We start from the raw sequence: 17110 nt of genomic DNA on the forward strand, positions 1-17110 counted from the left end.
TTATCTTAGTATACATTTTTTGTTGGACCGGACGGAAAAGAGAAAAGGGAGAGAGTGGAATGTTAAAAATAGAACAGAAGATAAAAATACTTTATTTATCCCACCTTGGAAAATTCGGTTTTTGCAGCGACTGTTTATTGGCTCAATAACCAACAAGAATGACCATCAAGGAAGCAATCAGTCAGAAAACAGCTTTTAGAAAGCAAATGTCAAATGAGTTTATCTTTGGCAAAAAGCTGATGAGTCCTAAAGTCCAGTGGAGTGAGGTAGGATCTCCTGTAGCGGTTGGTGTGACAGCGAAGCTACCTTAGCCTCTTGGAGAAGGTGTTCCGCTGACCGTCAAGTAGAGGATAGAGACTCAGGAGTATCCAGGATGGATATCACCTTATTCAAAGTCTTCCATCACAGCTTTGAAGGTTTCCATTTTGAAACCGGTTAAAAAGCCAGCCCATTTATTCAGCTGGAACAAGAATTATACTGTAATTATAGTCAGGATAAGAACAAAGAACTACAAATTCTAAGAGTCAAATACAATAAATTGTCCGTTGACAAAGATGTGAAAAATGTAATGTTTTTAAAACAATCTTACTATGATCAAGGGGAAAATGTGGAGAACTTTTGTCTTGATGAATCAGGAAACAACAATGGGACAGATTCATCAACAGCATCAAAACATCTGGAGGTGACATAAGTACAAATCTTTTTAAATGAATGTTTCATCCTCGTGTGTATTTATGTATATTTTTATATTACTTTTAATGCCAGATTTGAAATAGTTTCTGTAAACACGGTCATTGAACTGACAGAGACAGAAAGGAAAGAAAAACTTCATCAAATCTGCTTCTGTGTTTCCGGCCGGACGCTCAACAAACATGTAGGACATATTTATCACCACCAGAGGGCGCCATCAAACAATCAAGACAATTCAGTGGAAGTTAGACTTTCCTTCCGGTTGTAGTTCAAGGTGTTTGGATTCAGATCAGGATCAGTTTAAACTGAATTGATTCTGCACTTTTTTTTATTGAACATTTGCAGAAAACAACACAAAAATACAACATTTATAAAAATGCAACATAATAATAAAACAGCTCTGAATAGAAAACTTTGTTTTGACCTTAGAAAATCTATTAAGAACATATTTATAATATAATTTTTGTTAATAGTTTTTTACACCTTTGTATTACTTGAAGCAAAAATTATTTTAGTTATTGCTACAGTTCAAATTTCAGTAGAAAGAATTCATGTTTTTTTATTAGCAAATTTACTTTTGTGAATATGGAATTTATGCATGCATAACAACATATTTATAAAAAAGAAAACTATGAAATCCAAATGTTATGTTGAAGTCAACTTTAAATGTAGATCAGTGATGCTTTGCTGGATCAAATCTGAGTCTTAGTTGGAATCAGATTTCTTTGACTTTGTTTGTTTAGAAGAAAGTTTGTGGTAAAGACCAGACTTTTCTCCATTCAATGTTAGATGTTAAATGAGGCCAATAAAGAGCAGCTGATGGAACAGAAAGCAGATGATCTTGGAACAAAGCTCTGATTTTTGACTTCAACTGTTTAGCAGAAGTGAAGCAGAAACTCCCCAGAGGAGATTTGAAGCCATCAGGAGGATGAAGAGTCAAAGGAGGAGCTCTGCAGAAAGACCTCAATCACATGCAAAGACACGTTAAATGATTGCTCCTTTTTCACTCTTTCAAAAAAAACAGCATGCCTCAATTAAAAATAAACCAGTTATTTGTTAGTATAGAGGCAGCATCAGAAAATGTAAAGGACTCAGAGAACCAAAGAGGCTGAAAAGTGTCTAGAATGAAACAAAAACATCATAAAGATCATTTTTAATTCAGGACTTTTGGGCTTGTAGAAATGTTTTAAATGTAAAACTAGTCTGTCATCAGTGAATAAACTCACTTATGCTAAATAAACTAAAGAAAACCTTTTTTTTCTTTCTTCCAAATAGGATTTTTCCCCAAACCTGAACCAGAATGGAGAATCCTGGATGGGTCCGTCTGCTGGATGGTCTCCACAAACAGACAAATGTGAGTGGATGGATCACCACTGACTGACATGGAAGTTTGATTTTCTTTGACAATCTTACAGAATTTGTATTTATTTATTTACTGAACTGTGTTTAAAGGTAGAAGCAACACAGACTAAACCAGAAATTCAGATTCTTGAGAGAAATTGGGTCCAATAATTGACATCACTTTCACCAAGCAGGTGATGATCACCTACCTGCTGATTTGAACTGCACCCTTTATTCCTCAACAATATACACTCACACAACACACACACATAAACAACACATGCCTTACACAAGGAAGGTGGGACCCCTGATTGTCTGCTCTACCACATCCCTGGTGGGGGAACCAGGCCCTCGGCCAGGGGACAGTGTCCCTCGGGTGCAGTTTTCCTGGGCCAGGCGGCTCTCTCTCCATGCAGGGAGTTGAATCGTAAATATAATAAATATGAATAAAGTTTAGCCTAATTTACAAAAGGGGTTTATCCAAGGCCGCATTTCCACTGCAGGTCTTGATGCCCAAATCCGATTTTCTGACTATATCCCATTTTTTTGACGACCCGCTTCCATCATCTTTTAAAAGTGACCCGTATCTACACTACACTGCTGAAACTATCAAACGTAGACGTTCTGAGGACGACGTGGCAGCATTTCCGCCTTCCGCGGACCTCCTTCGGACTTTTGTGACTGCGGTTGTCATACTGGTGTCAAGTCAGCCCTCTCTCAAAAACGGTGTGCCGCTTTTTTACATACATTGCGGTAACAGCAAGAAGGCCTTCATTCGGGTAAAAGCAAAGTGTAAGAACTGTCATTATACTCATATGTATATGCTATTTACACATACGCCCCCTCCCCGCGAATGTTAGTAAAAAGCTGACCTCATCGCTTGGAAACATTCAGATAAATGATGCATCTCTGCTAACAGCCTGAAACCCACCATGGTACAAATACATAAGAAAATATGAAAAAAAAATACATTTTATGTTTGTTTGTTTAAACAAACATAAAATGTTTTGAGTGTGACAATGAATCTTCAATGCTTTACATCAATCTTAGTGTTAAAAATGTTCTTTTGGCTTAAAACCTGCAGAATTTCATGCAAAAAATAAACTTTAACTTTGATTGTATATGCATGCTAACTCTGATGTATTTAGTTCTCCAAAAAACAATGAAAATAAGCATCAAAGTTTAAGTTAATTGTTTATGCATGTTATCTATGATATATTTAGTTTTACAAATATAATTAAAAATTAGCAGCTGTGTCAAAGAAAAATCAGTGATTAAATACATTTTTCAAAAATAATACAGAGACCCAAAACAGAACCAGGAATATATTCAGACAAAAGACACTTTTCCATCATATATTCTTTTAATATTCCATCAAAATCATGAGAAAATACAAAAAAATGTTCCAAACATTGACTTCCCTTTCTAGATGTAACTTTTCAGTTGACTTTGTGGAAGCTGTTTGTTATTTGCTACAGACCAAACCTGAGTCTGAACTGCTGCTCTAAGTTAGCTCGTTTTCATGTCATTTATTACAGTTTCCTGTTTATCTGAGTCATTTTAACTGATATTTAAATGTGATGAAGTTGTTGATAGATGACACCTTCATTTCTCTGAACAATTCACCAGAAACTAAAATACAACCTTCCTTTAAGCACTATTTTGGAGAAGTAAACACAAAGAAATAAAAAAAAAATAAAACATTTTTGTAGTTACATTACTAAACAGTTAAATCAATGCACAGATCAGAAACAGAAAGATTTAGAAATGTTTTTCTCACAGATCCAGTTTTTGTTGTTTCCTTTGTAGAGTTGTGTCCATTTCCCTTCAGCACTTAAGGACACTGCATCGTTGTATTTTGCATCTTTTGAAGACTTCTCATCCCAGAACCTGTGATAAACATTCTGTTTACCTCTGGTCTAAATTCAGTTCATAAACTGGTCTGAATTATGATGTTACAAACATTTTCTGTAGTTTTTAAAGGATTTCACACATTTACAATCAGGCTCAGTCATAAAGAATGAATTTAGTAACGTTGTAAAAGAAACAAAGTCTTACGTTTCTGTCAGTGGTGATCCATCCACCCATTTCCATTCAGGTTTCGGTAATGACCATTCAGCAAACAGACCGATCCAGGATTCTTCTTTCTGATTCAATGTAGAAACAAACTCCTATAAACCAAAGAAAATATTCTTTCTTAATACATTCTCTCCATCTTGGTTTCCTTTCACACTAAATGTCCAGTAAAATAATGCCTGGTCTTTAGGATTCATCTGTTCTGGATAATTGTCCTAAAAACTGAGAGAAAGTTCATCTGAGGAACAAAATCTGACTTTCTTTGATGCAGATTTCTGTTCATTTAGTTTTTGCTTCTTGTTTTGTCTTCAGGGCCAACAGTCCATTTCTACTGAATCCCAGTTTAGCCTATTTGGAATTGAAGACATTAGAAGTGGGAAAAAGAGTTTCTGTGTTCCATCACAACGTTTCTTTGAAATGTTGCTGAAAGACAAACATGAAATCTGAGTTGTTGAGGAGAATTTCAGCTGGAATCCATCAGCATCCAGACAACAGCAGCACACATACAGGTGGAGAATCCAAGACACAAGAAGCTGGAAGGAACTAGTGTGAACACACCCACCTGTTCCTCTTTGCTGTTTATCACCACCAGATCAGATCCTACAAACTGACAGAAATCCCTGCTGTCAAACCAATTTCTCTCCTCAGTAGATTTATAGTAGCAGCTCCTTCCAAATCTCTTCCATCCTTCAGGACACAGTTTACCTTCATAGACTGAGATACAAAAATCCTGCAGGGTTTACTTTCTGGTTTCATCTGTATTTTCTACTAAAACTTTCCAGTTCAGTTCAAAGGTAAACATGATCCAAACAAACTGATATCATCCATTAGTTTTCAGTCTTTTCTCACCTTCAATCTGATTTTTCAGCTGTTTTATTTCATCCAAAAGAGTTTTGTTGATGCCTGAAAGACAGTAGAAGTCCATTTATTAATGATTTGTACTTAAATGAACAATCACATGGCCTTCAACAGATACCAAGCAATCTTCACTTTAGTGGGGGGGTTGGTCATGATGCAGAGGGGGAGCAGTTTAGGCAGGTTTGATTCCCAACCTGCCTGCACATGTGTTCAAGTGTCCTTTGGTAAAACACTGAGCCTCATGTTTTGCTGTCATGGATATCAACCTTAAGTAGTCTGGATAAATTCCACCACATGCTGGAAATCAGCTAACTTTAACTGTAGTCCATTCAGGAGGATTCAGGAGGAACAAGAGTTGAAATGAAGGAAAAGGGTTCAGTATTGTGGTGTTGATGGTTCTCTAAGATTCTCATCTTAGTTTGTTCTTCAGCTCCTTAACAGAATGAATCTGATCATTTGCAGTTGTGCTTTGACTACAGACAGTCTGAAAGTCTGTGTTGTTCAATATTGGAATGATAATATTGTTTCTGATCAAATTGTTGCTTTTCTCATCACATAGACAGAGGTGGAGACACAATTGTGTTTCTGTTGGATCAAAGTTTTTGTGTCTTCATGAGTGATAAAGGCGTCTCAGTCATAGTCTGGATGTCAGCAGAGAATCTTTGAACTCATTAGAAAACATGAACACAGAACAAATATGCAACATTTGGAAAAGGAGAAGTTTGAACATCAATATGAACCTCTGATAAACCTTTTAGCAAACAGCTGTTCTGCCTACAAGTCCAGCTGTTCCACTGATTTTATATTTTAACACCTGTTTTCTCTTTTATTATCATATAAACAAAGACCTAAAACTCTTTTTAAAATGGAAAAACGTGAAAATGGACTCCCTTCATTGTTAGATTGTCTGACCTTCATTTTCATCTTTCAGCTGCTTCATTTCATCCTGAAAACGACTGTTGTTGGCTGAGAAAGTCGTGTCAAAATCTGAAAACTAAACATCTACAAACAAACCCAAGTAGGGAATAAATGTTTCTTCTCCTCCTGGATCAGTTTAGTTCAGAACTGATGATAGATGTGTGAAACCGTGATCACTGTGATCACAGTCCATGTGAGGCTGAACTCAAGCAGGTTTAAATAAAAGAGGAACAAAAAAAACCCAAAGACATTTTTAGAAATAGTTTGTTCAACATTTTGAGTAAACATTTAGAATCTATTTTACCTGAAAGTTCAGTCTGCAGGTGATTGTTTCTGGTTTTCAGTCTGTTTTTTTCCAAAGACACCAGATGATCTGAAACAGAATCACTTTGATATGAATCAAAAGAAGTTTTTTCATGATTTCTGGAAGACATTGTTGTCATGGTAACAATACAATTACTGTTAGTGTTTTTTCTTCTGTATCTAAAGAAAACTGACTTAACAAAAACAAAAACATTTAAAAAACACAAAAAGATTGAATGACTTAAAAACTGAATGTTAGATGTTAGAAATAAAATGTTGAATTCTTACAGCGAGTCATGAGTCCAGCCAGAATCAGGAAACAGAAAACTCCCAGAGAAAACTTGAAAACTCTGAAACAGTTTCTTCTCTCAGCTTGAAGATTCTTCTGCTTCTGATTTTCTAAAAAAGCAGATTTAGTTTATTTCCAGAATTCTATTCAAACCGTTGTCATGCATGCTACAATTTCTTCCTGACTGAACAGTATTGCAGCAATGTCTCTTTCTAGAAGGACAAAAAGGGAAGTTCTTTATTTGAACATGATGATTATTTAGAATCTACATTTCCAAATGTCATTGTTTTACTAAATAATCCAAATATCAGAGAAATAACAGTGATTTGGTCCAAATGATTTGAGGTTGGTATGACATAATATTGTAGTATTTAGTCTGAAGTTTTTCTGCTCACCAGTTTGTTGTAATCCATGATCAGAGTGCTGCTCTTCATCATCTAACATCTCCACCTCACTTTGTTCTCTTCCATCTGGATGAAGATTTCTGCTAAATTTCCCTCTCCAATCTGCTGCAGCTTCAGTTTGTGTGGACATCTTTAGAGATCAAACTAACTGAGCAGACTTCACTGTTTCCTGATGAAAGCAGTCAGCTCTGAACTGCAAACATTCAGGAAGTAGCAGCAGAACAAACTCCACTCATGTCATTCACTCTTTCATGCACTGATGCTGCAGAGAGACTCCCATTCAATTCAATACAACCACTGGAAGAACTTCAACACAAACATTCAGTTACTATCAACTATATGTAATGTACATAATTAGATAGAAATGAACAGAACTGTATCCATTTTTCTTTCAATGCTGCTTTCTTGATTTACAGACAGAATAAGTCACATTTGTGACTCAGCTTGGTGTTGTGACATGCTTCATATTAGTTGTTGAAAGCTGAGATCTCTGAGTGTTTCGGTGAAAAACTAAACTTTTTCCTCCGGTTGATTTTATCTGTGCTCCAGCATCTGTTTCTCAAATAAGAATATCCGGAGACTCTGAGCTGTGCTGCTCATTTCAGATGTTTCTGACTCTACAAGTTTCCTGTTCTAACAGAAAAAAGCATAATATCTGTTTAAGGTTCAGACACTTTCAGGACCGGAGGATATGAAGCAAAGTTTGTGGTATCAGGGACTGAGACCTTTTTTGAAGACCCACTCTGACAAAAATGGTGTTTTTGGTGTTTGTTGTGGTATTTTTCTCACAATGGAGGACACATGTTAAGGACATTAGGCTTAAAATTGCATTTCTGAGTAATTCTTTGTTTAAATTGTTTCTAATCTGGAGCAGAAGGAAATATGCCATTTTTGAAACAGCAGCAAATTTCTAGTTAGAGGTCAATAACACCCCCCCCCCCCACTCCTGCACAACACTGCACATTGCACAAGAAGACCTTACGAAAGCATTACTCATTTGTCACAAGTGCATTCAACTTTTATCCTACTACAACTATTATCCTTACAAATAGGATTACTGTAACTCCTTGTTAGCAGCGTGTCCTAAGAGTTCCTTAAGAAGTCTCCAGCTTGTTCAGAACGCAGCAGCTAGATTGTTAGCAGGAACCAGCAGAAGAGATCACATCACTCCTGTGTTAGTTTCACTTCACTGGATCCCAGTTGATTCTAGAATCCAGTTCAAGATCCTCCTGTTAACCTATAAGGCCTTACATGGAATGGTCCCGTCCTATATTAAGGACCTCATAGTCCCTTACCATCCAATCAGAACACTTCACTCACTAAATGCAGGACTGCTTGTGGTTCCTAGAATTAGTAAAAGTACGGTTGGAGGTAGAGCGTTTAGCCACCAACTCCATCTGGATGAAGCTCGTCTGCAGGTCTTTAAACATGTAGTTGTACAGTTAAAAAAGTTAATTCTTCTCTATGAGTTCAGGTAGTCACCTGTCTGTCCTGGGGGAGGATCCCTCCTTCAAGTGGACACCCCTGAGGTTTCTGCTTTTTTCCAGAATCCGTTTTTTTAGGAGTTTTTCCTTACAGAGAAGGAGGGTCTAAGGGCAGGGATGTTTAGTTTAGTCTGTTTGTTTGTTCATTTTAGTATTTTCCTATTGAATTCTATGTATTCATGATCCTTATGATTCTAGGTTTACTTTGTGTGAAGAAACTGGATTGTCTAGAAAGGACTGTATTGTATTAGTTCGTAACCCCGTCAGTTTCTTGCACACAGAAATAATGAATAAGACTCAGAGACAGTTACTTATCTTTTGTGGAGGTTTTACTTCGTACAAACACGAAGGGGACAGACAGATGAACATGATGCATTCAAAGTCCGAACCAACGAGCTCAGGGATGTACGGTGGCCCAGAAGGGTCACAACACAACACATTAACTTTATACACAACACATTAACTTTACACACAACACACTAACTTTACACACAACACATTAACTTTACACACAACACACTAACTTTATACACAACACATTAACTTTACACACAACACACTAACTTTACACACAACACATTAACTTTATACACAACACATTAACTTTACACACAACACACTAACTTTACACACAACACATTAACTTTACACACAACACATTAACTCACAACACAACACAATAACTCACAACACATTAACTCACAACACAACACAATAACTCACAACACATTAACTTACCTCACAACACATTAACTCACAACGGAAGTAAAGCAGCAATTGAAGTGCTTTTATTCTGAAATTTCTACTGGGCTGAGCAGCTAACTGCCTAACAGAAAGTAATGTCACAGTGAGCTGTGGAGGGAGCATGTTATTGCTACAAGAGAAGCTAGCAGCAGTGTTGCCAGAAACTTTGTCTTTACTAGGGTTCTCCTTCCTCTAAACACACACAATATGAAGGCACACTCCTCCCTCCGCTCTGACACCCCCCTCTGTCGCTGCACGCGCGCTCCTCTCCTCTCCTTTTTTCCGCTCTGTCCTCTCACACAGGCACGTGCAGTCCCCAACACACGCACACACAGGACGGAGCGGAAAAAAGGAGAGGAGCGCGCGGACAACGCAAAATCCTGCAGCACCTGTAGGGGTCGACCTCTGTATGGGTGCATGAACTGAAGCTCTATGCTGTCATTCACACATCAGGGCGAAGAGTTTCACTGTTAAGTCAATGTACAGACACGATCTGAGGTCCTGCGGTGGGAATTGCGTGTCAGGCACAGCGCGGCGGATCAGTGACTCGACTTTGGGCACGTGATAGATATATAGGTGACTTGACAATAGGGTAGAAAAACAATTCCAATATGGCCGCTCAATGCGAGGATTATTGTCCTGAACGTTCATCCTTTTTTTTTAAACTCGCTGGGGCTGTTGAGCAAAGGCGGGGTCCACCCTGGACGGGTACTAGCCTGTCGCAGAGCCCATGGAGCGATGGCGCCGCTACGCTAGCCAGCCACACATGGACAGCATAGCGAGCTTGTGAGCTTCGCTGGCCCGCGGGCCACTGGAGAGCCGCTGGAGCGGGTGCAGTCGTTCCAGCTCCATGGGTTTAAGATGTTTCTCTCATTTCTATTGAGACAAGAATAAAAAGATCCTCCAGTTTTGTTTCTTTTCTCCTCTGGGGTCCATGTGCGATTGAAAATCTTTGAACTGAGCCCTGGACTGACAGAAGTAACGGTAAAAACCGTCACGTCCAGACGCAGGAGTGAAGGATACTTTTTCTTGTTTTCTAATTTTCTAAAATAAACTAAACGTACTTTAGTTCTTCATATTTCACATGTAGCTGCACTGTGGTGTAGCGGTCAGCACTCTTGCCTCACAGCACAAACACTGTTGATACGTAGCTCACTTATCAAATCCTTTTTCCCACATTCAGACACACAAACACATGGATTGTAGTCTCTCAGTGTCTGAAACAGTCAGACTCAAGTGCAGCTGTTTATTCTGTTAAAGCTTCTTTATGCTTCATTTACTTTAAGGATGCTAGCATGAACTACAAAGGACAGCAGAGATTTTAGTTGTTGCAGATGATTTATATCATGTTGGAGTTACTTCAAGTAAACAGTACTATAAGTTCACTAAATGACTAAATCAACCTCTAAAATGGACAAATCTACACAATCAGCACAGAATCAAATACTTATTTCCTCCACTGTTGGTAAAAAACCATTTCAGCAAAACTGCATAGATTGGAAAAATTCACTAAATATAACCTTTTTTTTTTTTTAGAAATCATTTTTATAAAATGTACAAGTGAGATCTATGATTTTAGGGAAAGCCTTGTGGTTGAATAATTGAGAAGTTAAAAGTTCTGTTCAGTGTTTTCCATCTCTTCAGTTGGACTCTAACAGGAAATGGTTTCTAATGAAATGTGCTGTTAACAGTTTGGTCATGTCTAGATCCATTCCTTCTGTTTCTGAGAAAGACGGCTGCAAATAGCAGCAGCAGCTCAGTTCATCTGCAGCTTTCTGCTTCAATTCCATTCTGTGACCTGCTTGTGGTGACACTTGCATGCCTCATAGGTCTTTGCTGGACATATGGAGGTGAGATCTACATTTCTGATGGAGAACATGCAGAACAAAGACTGTTGCATGCTCTGGAACTTTCAGTGCTGCCTGGTCTTTGAGTTGGAAAACCTTCAAGTTGCAGCATTTAAAGCAGGGGGGTCATAATCCAGGCCTGGGGGGGGCGGTGTCCAACATGTTTTCAACCAGACTGCCGTTGAAGCTCCTTATTGGCTAAACACACCTGATCCAGGTCATCAGCAGCAGATGAGGCAGGATTTCTGGAAAACCAGCAGGACCAAAAGAAACATCCATCTGCATGAAAGCTCTGGATTGGACCCTGTTTGGGGCAGGCAAGGTTAAAGTCCCCAGAGATCAGAATCAGAGCTTGTAGGTGTTGTATCTGCAGGTGGGACACGGTGTTGTGCACGCGCTGACAAGCCACAGCGGCGTCTGCTGACGTAGGGATGTAAACAGTGACCACCAACACATGGAGAACTCCAGTGGGAGGTAGTACGTCTGAACGCTGACTGACACCAGTTCAATCTTCCTGCTGCAGTGCTGTTCTTTAACAGTGATGTGGTCTCAGTTACACCATCTGTCATTCCCCCGGTACACGCGCTGCAGACGCATGAGCGCCGTTAGCTCGTCCAGCTTGTTAGATAGAGAGCGGACGTTTCCATAGTAACAGATGGGAAATATGGTTTGTACCTCCATCTTATCTCCCGGCGTTTAACTCCAGCTCTGCAGCCTCGACATTTTCTCCGTATTTCAGCTGGAATATCCGGCTTTCCACTGGAGGGGGGGGACTCTGCTTGGCCTAGAGCTAACAGCTGACCTGGAGTGTCAACAACGGAGCTGCATCCTAACGGATCCCCCGAGGTCAGTTCAAAAAGTTGAGAAAAAGAATAAAACAAAAAGCAAAAGTAATGAAGTTTCTGTCCTTTGTGGCAGAACTACAAATTAATTGTTGTAAAAGACAAAAAAACAAAAATAAGGTGAAAGAAAAGATTAAAATACGCAAAGTAAGGAACACAAAAGGATAGAGCTGCCCAGATATGCTGTCACAGACGCGTTGCCATGGTAACTGGGAGAAAAGGCTCTTCCACATTGAGAGGACACAGTTGAGGCGGCTCAGACATCTGGTCTGGATGACTACCTGGCCTCTACTTCATTGAAGTGGGTCTGGAACCAAACCTGTGAACTTTGATCAGAGGTGGACCGCTCTACTTCAGCTAAACCAGAGGTGGGCACTGAGGGCCGCATTCCTGCATGTTTTCCAGCATACCCTGCTCTGGCATGTTCTAATTGGCTGGACACACCTGAACCAGGTAATCAGCCATGAGAAGGGCAAGACTATCTGGAAATCATGCAGACACACCGGCCCCCGAGGCCTGGAATTGCCCACCCCTGAGCTAAACGGTTAAGCACCTGTGGATTTTTACATTTGTTAGATTTTCAAAGTAAAGGTTTATTTCTCTGTTTTGATGCATATTTTTACTCTCAGAGTTGAGTTTTGTTTGAACTTGTACTTTTGGAACAATAAACGACTTCAAAACATGAATTTACGTCATGTGTGACTTTAGTTTAAGACCCAGAAACTGGATCTTTGCTGTTTCTGTATTCATGAGGTTTCTTTGAATCACCCTTAGTCCTGCCTGACCCCCCCAGGAGCTGCACCATCAGATGAAGGTTTGGACCCACTGGAAGTCCTTCTTCTGATGGGGCATCTGCCCCGCCCCTGTTAGGAGCAGGGCAGATGCCTTTGACAAAGTTGCTCCTGGGGGTAAATTCAGGCACTCAAACCCCTCCACCACGATAAGGTGGCGATTCAGGGAGGGGGAATTTTTCAGTCACAAGCCAATCACTAACAATTAGGGGGGGGGAAACCGGAGTCCTGGGAGGAAACCCACAGGCCGCTCTTTTCATGTGGAACTAAGAATTTAGTGGGACTGATTTTTTTTGGGGCCAAAGGTCATCAGTTGTCATTTTTGGGGAGTCGTCCTGCACAACAAAAAGCTGGAAGTCGTCGTCTGTGACTCTTCTAGTAGATCCTAAACTATCAGGAACCACAGAATGGTTCTTCTAAACAGGTGGGGGGAACCGAAGCACTCGGAGGAAACCCACGCAGACACGGGTCCGTCAGGAACCAGAACTGACCCAACAAACCAACGTGCCGCCCCATTTTTCTAGCTTATTTTGGGAACCCATGTGACACAAAAACTAGACATTTGAACTATAACTATACTAACCCTAAACTCCAAACCCATCTTTTCTGAACTTCTTTACAACCTTAAGTCAGTTTTTTAAAAACATTTACAGTCTATAATGAAAAATATAACATCATTAAAACCCCAGTTATGATTTAGCAAACTCACATGAACACATTTGAACAGATTTCCAGACTTTTATTTTACTATTATTATTGCTTTAAGATTGAAATTGAAAAATATAAGTTTTTTTAAATACATGCCTACCACAAATACTAATAACTAATAACTAAAAAACAACAATCTAAATAAATGAATATATCAATACATTAATAATCAACTAACAAATAACTAAATACTAAAAAGATAAAGCATCACTAGATTTTCTGGATCTAATCCCAGCAAACATCCTACAAGCTAAATAAAGATTTCTAGATCCACTACGTTCTCCAGCCTCTTTCTAGCTCTCTGAGGCTCTGTTGTTTCTTAGGTAGGGTCTTGGAAACCTTCTTTGGTAGTTCAGACCTTTTCACAAACACGGGTCTGGGTCTCAGACTTGGCTGGTTTCTAGCAGGACTCTGAGGCTGTTGGTTCCTTCCAGTATCCATGGAAACCTGCTTTGGTTCTGGGTTTCTCACAGACACGGGTCTGGGTCTCAGACCTGGCCGGTTTCTAGCAGAACTCTGAGGCTGTTGGGTCCTTCCAGTATCCATGGAAACCTGCTTTGGTTCTGGGTTTCTCACAGACACGGGTTTGGGTCTCAGACTTGGCCGGTTTCTAGCAGGACTCTGAGGCTGTTGGGTCCTTCCAGTATCCATGGAAACCTGCTTTGGTTCTGGGTTTCTCACAGACATGGGTCTGGGTATCAGACTTGGCCGGTTTCTAGCAGGACTCTGAGGCTGTTGGGTCCTTCCAGTACCCATGGAAACCTGCTTTGGTTCTGGTTTTCTCACAGACACGGGTCTGGGGATCAGACTTGGCCGGTTTCTAGCAGGACTCTGAGGCTGGTTCTGGACAGATGTCTGCTGGTGGATCTTGGATCTACATTCTGAAACCTGCTCAGCCAGAACTGCATTCTCCTTCCTCAAAGACTCCTGTTCTTTTGTAGAAGCTTCAAGCTTGGCCGGTATTTGTTGTCTCTCAAAGAAATCCACGTTCAGCTCCATGAATTCCCATTTCAAGTGGCAGTTTTCCTTTTTCAATTCATCTACATTTTTTACCACCTGATGGAATTCTTTTAGCAGCATTTTAATGTCTGATTCTGCATTTTCCACCTTCCTTTGTTCTTCCAGAAGGTCTTCCTTTTCTTTTTCAAGGGAATTTATTTGACATTTTAACTCCTGGATCTGTTCAGGATAGACGAGTTCTCCATCCTGCTGTTCACTGTGGATCTGAATGACCTCCCGGATGTGCTGGCATTGGTCCTCCAAGTGGCTTTTTTGGGCTTCAATGCATATCAAATCGATCCTCATTGCTGCTTCTTTACTGCGTTTCTTCTTGAGATCTTCCAAGTCCTTCTGGAGAACTGCATTTTCCTGCTCTAAGGCCTGGATCTGATCTCGGTATTCTTCCTGCAGATCCTCAGGAGAAATGTCCGGAGTCATCATCAGCAGAGCTTCCTCTTGTTGGATCTTTGATTGAAGTTGCAGAAGCTTTTCTTTGAGGACTGAGTTCTGGTCCTGGGCAGCTTTGAGGTGGTCTCCTGCAGGCTCATACTTGGCTTTTCTGTCTGACAAAACAAGAAGTTTGTCCTGAAGCTTTTCAAGTTCCTGGACCATTTCCTCATTTTGCAGCTCTAAGTCCAAGATGCTGGTTTGATCGTGTTGGTGTTGACTTTCTGCTTGAAATCCAGGCTGATCTTCCTGAACTCCTTCAGCCTCACGTGTCAGATACGTGAAGTTCAGAGCTCTGTCAGTGAGGTCGGCTGAGATGGAATCGTTTCTCAGCTTCTCAGCTTCCTTAAGGAGCATCTGCAGGTTTTGGAGAGCTGTCCGGAGAGAATTGTTCTGCTCCACCAAATAATCCAGTTCCTGCTGTTTGTCCTTGTACAGGTCCTCCCAGGTTATCTGATCCCTGGGGGTTTTATTTCCGCGTTTGAACCATTTCCAAACACTTTGCTTTGCTCTCTGAGTGAATCCTTTGAATCCCTGCTCCTGCTCTCTGGAGTGGTCGAGCGTCTGGCTGTCCGAATCCCAGAGGGATTCAGTTGAAGAGCTGGTAGCTCCAAGACCTTTAAACACATTGTTGTGGAACATGGCTGGTTCTGGATTGAAGGGAATTTGTGAAAGAGCTGAAGGCTTGAACGTTTTTGGAAACACGAGTTTCTGTAAATGCTTGGAAATCTCTCTTTAGATCTTTAAAATGCTGCAAGACTCAGAAAGATGGAGTATTTAGAAACTTTGGAGAGGAAGTAACTGGATGTTAAATTATATCAAATGATTTCAAATGATGTCACTTTAATCATTTAATTCCTCTGAAATGACATCATTTTACATCATTTTTCTGTAGGTGTCTGGAGATGACATCATTTGACTGCCACGCCCTCTAGTGACATCACTGTTTGTCTGTCTTTCACCTCATGTGACTGACAACACGTGTGGCAAGGCAAGTTTATTTGTATAGCACAATTCGTACACAAAGTAATTCAAGGTGCTTCACAAAACAGATAAATGCATTAAAATCACAATACATCATAGAAATAATCAACGTAAAATTTACTTTAAAAGAAAAGAAAAAAAATTGAAAATTGATTTAAAAAAAAAGGAAAGAAAGAAGGAAATGAAAGAAAAGTGCAGATAGGACCTTTCAGTCATATACACGGCTAAACAGAAATGTTTTAAGTCTAGATTTGAACATGAACACAGAAGAGGCCTGTCTTACGACTTCAGGGAGGCTGTTCCAGATTTTAGCTGCAGAATATTGAAACGCTGATTCCCCTTGTTTAGTTCTGACTCTGGGCATCAACAGGAGGCCGGCCCCTGAGGTCCTCAGAGTACGAGATGGTTCATATGGCACTAACATGTCAGAGATGTACTTTGGTGCGTGGCCATGGAGAGACTTGTACACAAGCAGAGCTGCTTTGAAGTCTATTCTTTGAGGTACAGGGAGCCAGTGCAAAGACCTGAGCACAGGACTAATGTGATCATACTTCCTGGTTTTGGTCAGGACTCGAGCAGCAGCATTCTGGATGTACTGAAGCTGTTTTACAGCTGGTTTGGAGAGGCCGGTGAGCAGGCCGTTACAGTAGTCTAACCTACTGGAGACAAATGCATGAATAAGTATCTCCAGGTCTGGCTTTGACACTATGTTTTTGATTTTGGCAATGTTTTTCAGATGGTAAAATGCCGCTGATGTTACTGACTTGATATGGCTGTTAAAGTTCAGGTCAGAGTCCATGATTACCCCTAGATTTCTGACTTGATTTGAGGGTTTAAGAGACAGAGAATGAAGGTAGCTGCTGACACTTTCTCTTTGTTTCTGTGGGCCAAAAATAATAACTTCGGTCTTGTCTGAGTTTAGCTGGAGAAAGTTGTTCTGCATCCACGCACTGATCTGTTGGAGGCAGTGGCTGAGTGAATCCACCGGCCCATATTCACCTGCTGTCAGTGACACATAGATCTGAGTATCATCTGCATAGTTGTGATAAGATATGTTATTACTGCGTATTAACTGCCCTAGTGGCAGCATGTAGAGGTTGAACAGAAGGGGTCCCTGGATCGATCCCTGGGGCACACCACAAGTCAAGGCCATGTAGTCTGAGACACAACTCCCAATTTCAACAAAATATTTCCTGTCTTCTAGATAAGACTTGAGCCAACTTAGGGCAGATCCAGAGATGCCAACACATGTGGTGACGTCAGTCCTTGTGGTCACGTGAGAATGACCTAATTGGTGATTTTTTTAATCTTCATCTTCATGAGCAGCTTCTCATGAGGCTGAAAAGAACTTCAGAGGAAACTGACTGAGAGCTGCAAGGTAATGA

At 40.2% G+C, this 17110-nt stretch overlaps 2 protein-coding genes across 9 annotated transcripts in view; one reads left to right on the forward strand and one right to left on the reverse strand.

Annotated features, from left to right (window-relative positions):
• Positions 1-17110, forward strand: part of LOC105354996 (CD209 antigen-like protein E) — a 686243-nt gene that overhangs the window by 451471 nt on the left and 217662 nt on the right. The gene's annotated exons all lie outside the window — the stretch shown is intronic.
• On the reverse strand, positions 3376-7233 carry LOC105355001 (CD209 antigen-like protein E). 7 transcript variants are annotated; one of them, XR_002874090.1, is made up of 7 exons: positions 6871-7232; positions 6475-6585; positions 6188-6256; positions 4957-5010; positions 4670-4714; positions 4090-4202; positions 3376-3921 (listed from the first exon to the last, which is right to left on the reverse strand). XR_002874090.1 is itself a non-coding variant. In XM_023959715.1 (7 exons), exons 1-6 carry the CDS (start codon positions 7007-7009, stop codon positions 4507-4509), a joined length of 549 nt encoding a protein of 182 aa, XP_023815483.1. In that variant the 5' UTR covers positions 7010-7232; the 3' UTR covers positions 3376-3921; positions 4090-4506. The 7 variants fall into 7 exon arrangements, 4 of the variants coding, with proteins under 4 accessions (XP_023815483.1, XP_023815481.1, XP_023815480.1 ...); XM_023959715.1 differs by having other exon boundaries at positions 4090-4530; positions 4670-4821; XM_023959713.1 differs by having other exon boundaries at positions 4090-4178; positions 4670-4821; positions 6871-7231.

Source organism: Oryzias latipes, chromosome 11 (genome assembly GCF_002234675.1).
Source record: "Oryzias latipes chromosome 11, ASM223467v1".
NCBI classification, from domain to species: domain Eukaryota; kingdom Metazoa; phylum Chordata; class Actinopteri; order Beloniformes; family Adrianichthyidae; genus Oryzias; species Oryzias latipes.

What these genes read in the sequence shown, in the direction of transcription:
- LOC105355001 (XM_023959712.1), bottom strand. Translation starts at nt 7,009, where the DNA reads ATGTCCACACAAACTGAAGCTGCAGCAGATTGGAGAGGGAAATTTAGC. An exon ending in TCATGGATTACAACAAACTG is followed by an intron (nt 6,586 to 6,870) that starts GTGAGCAGAAAA and finishes CTGCTTTTTTAG; the next exon opens with AAAATCAGAAGCAGAAGAAT. An exon ending in GCTGAAAAATCAGATTGAAG is followed by an intron (nt 4,822 to 4,956) that starts GTGAGAAAAGAC and finishes TTTGTATCTCAG; the next exon opens with TCTATGAAGGTAAACTGTGT.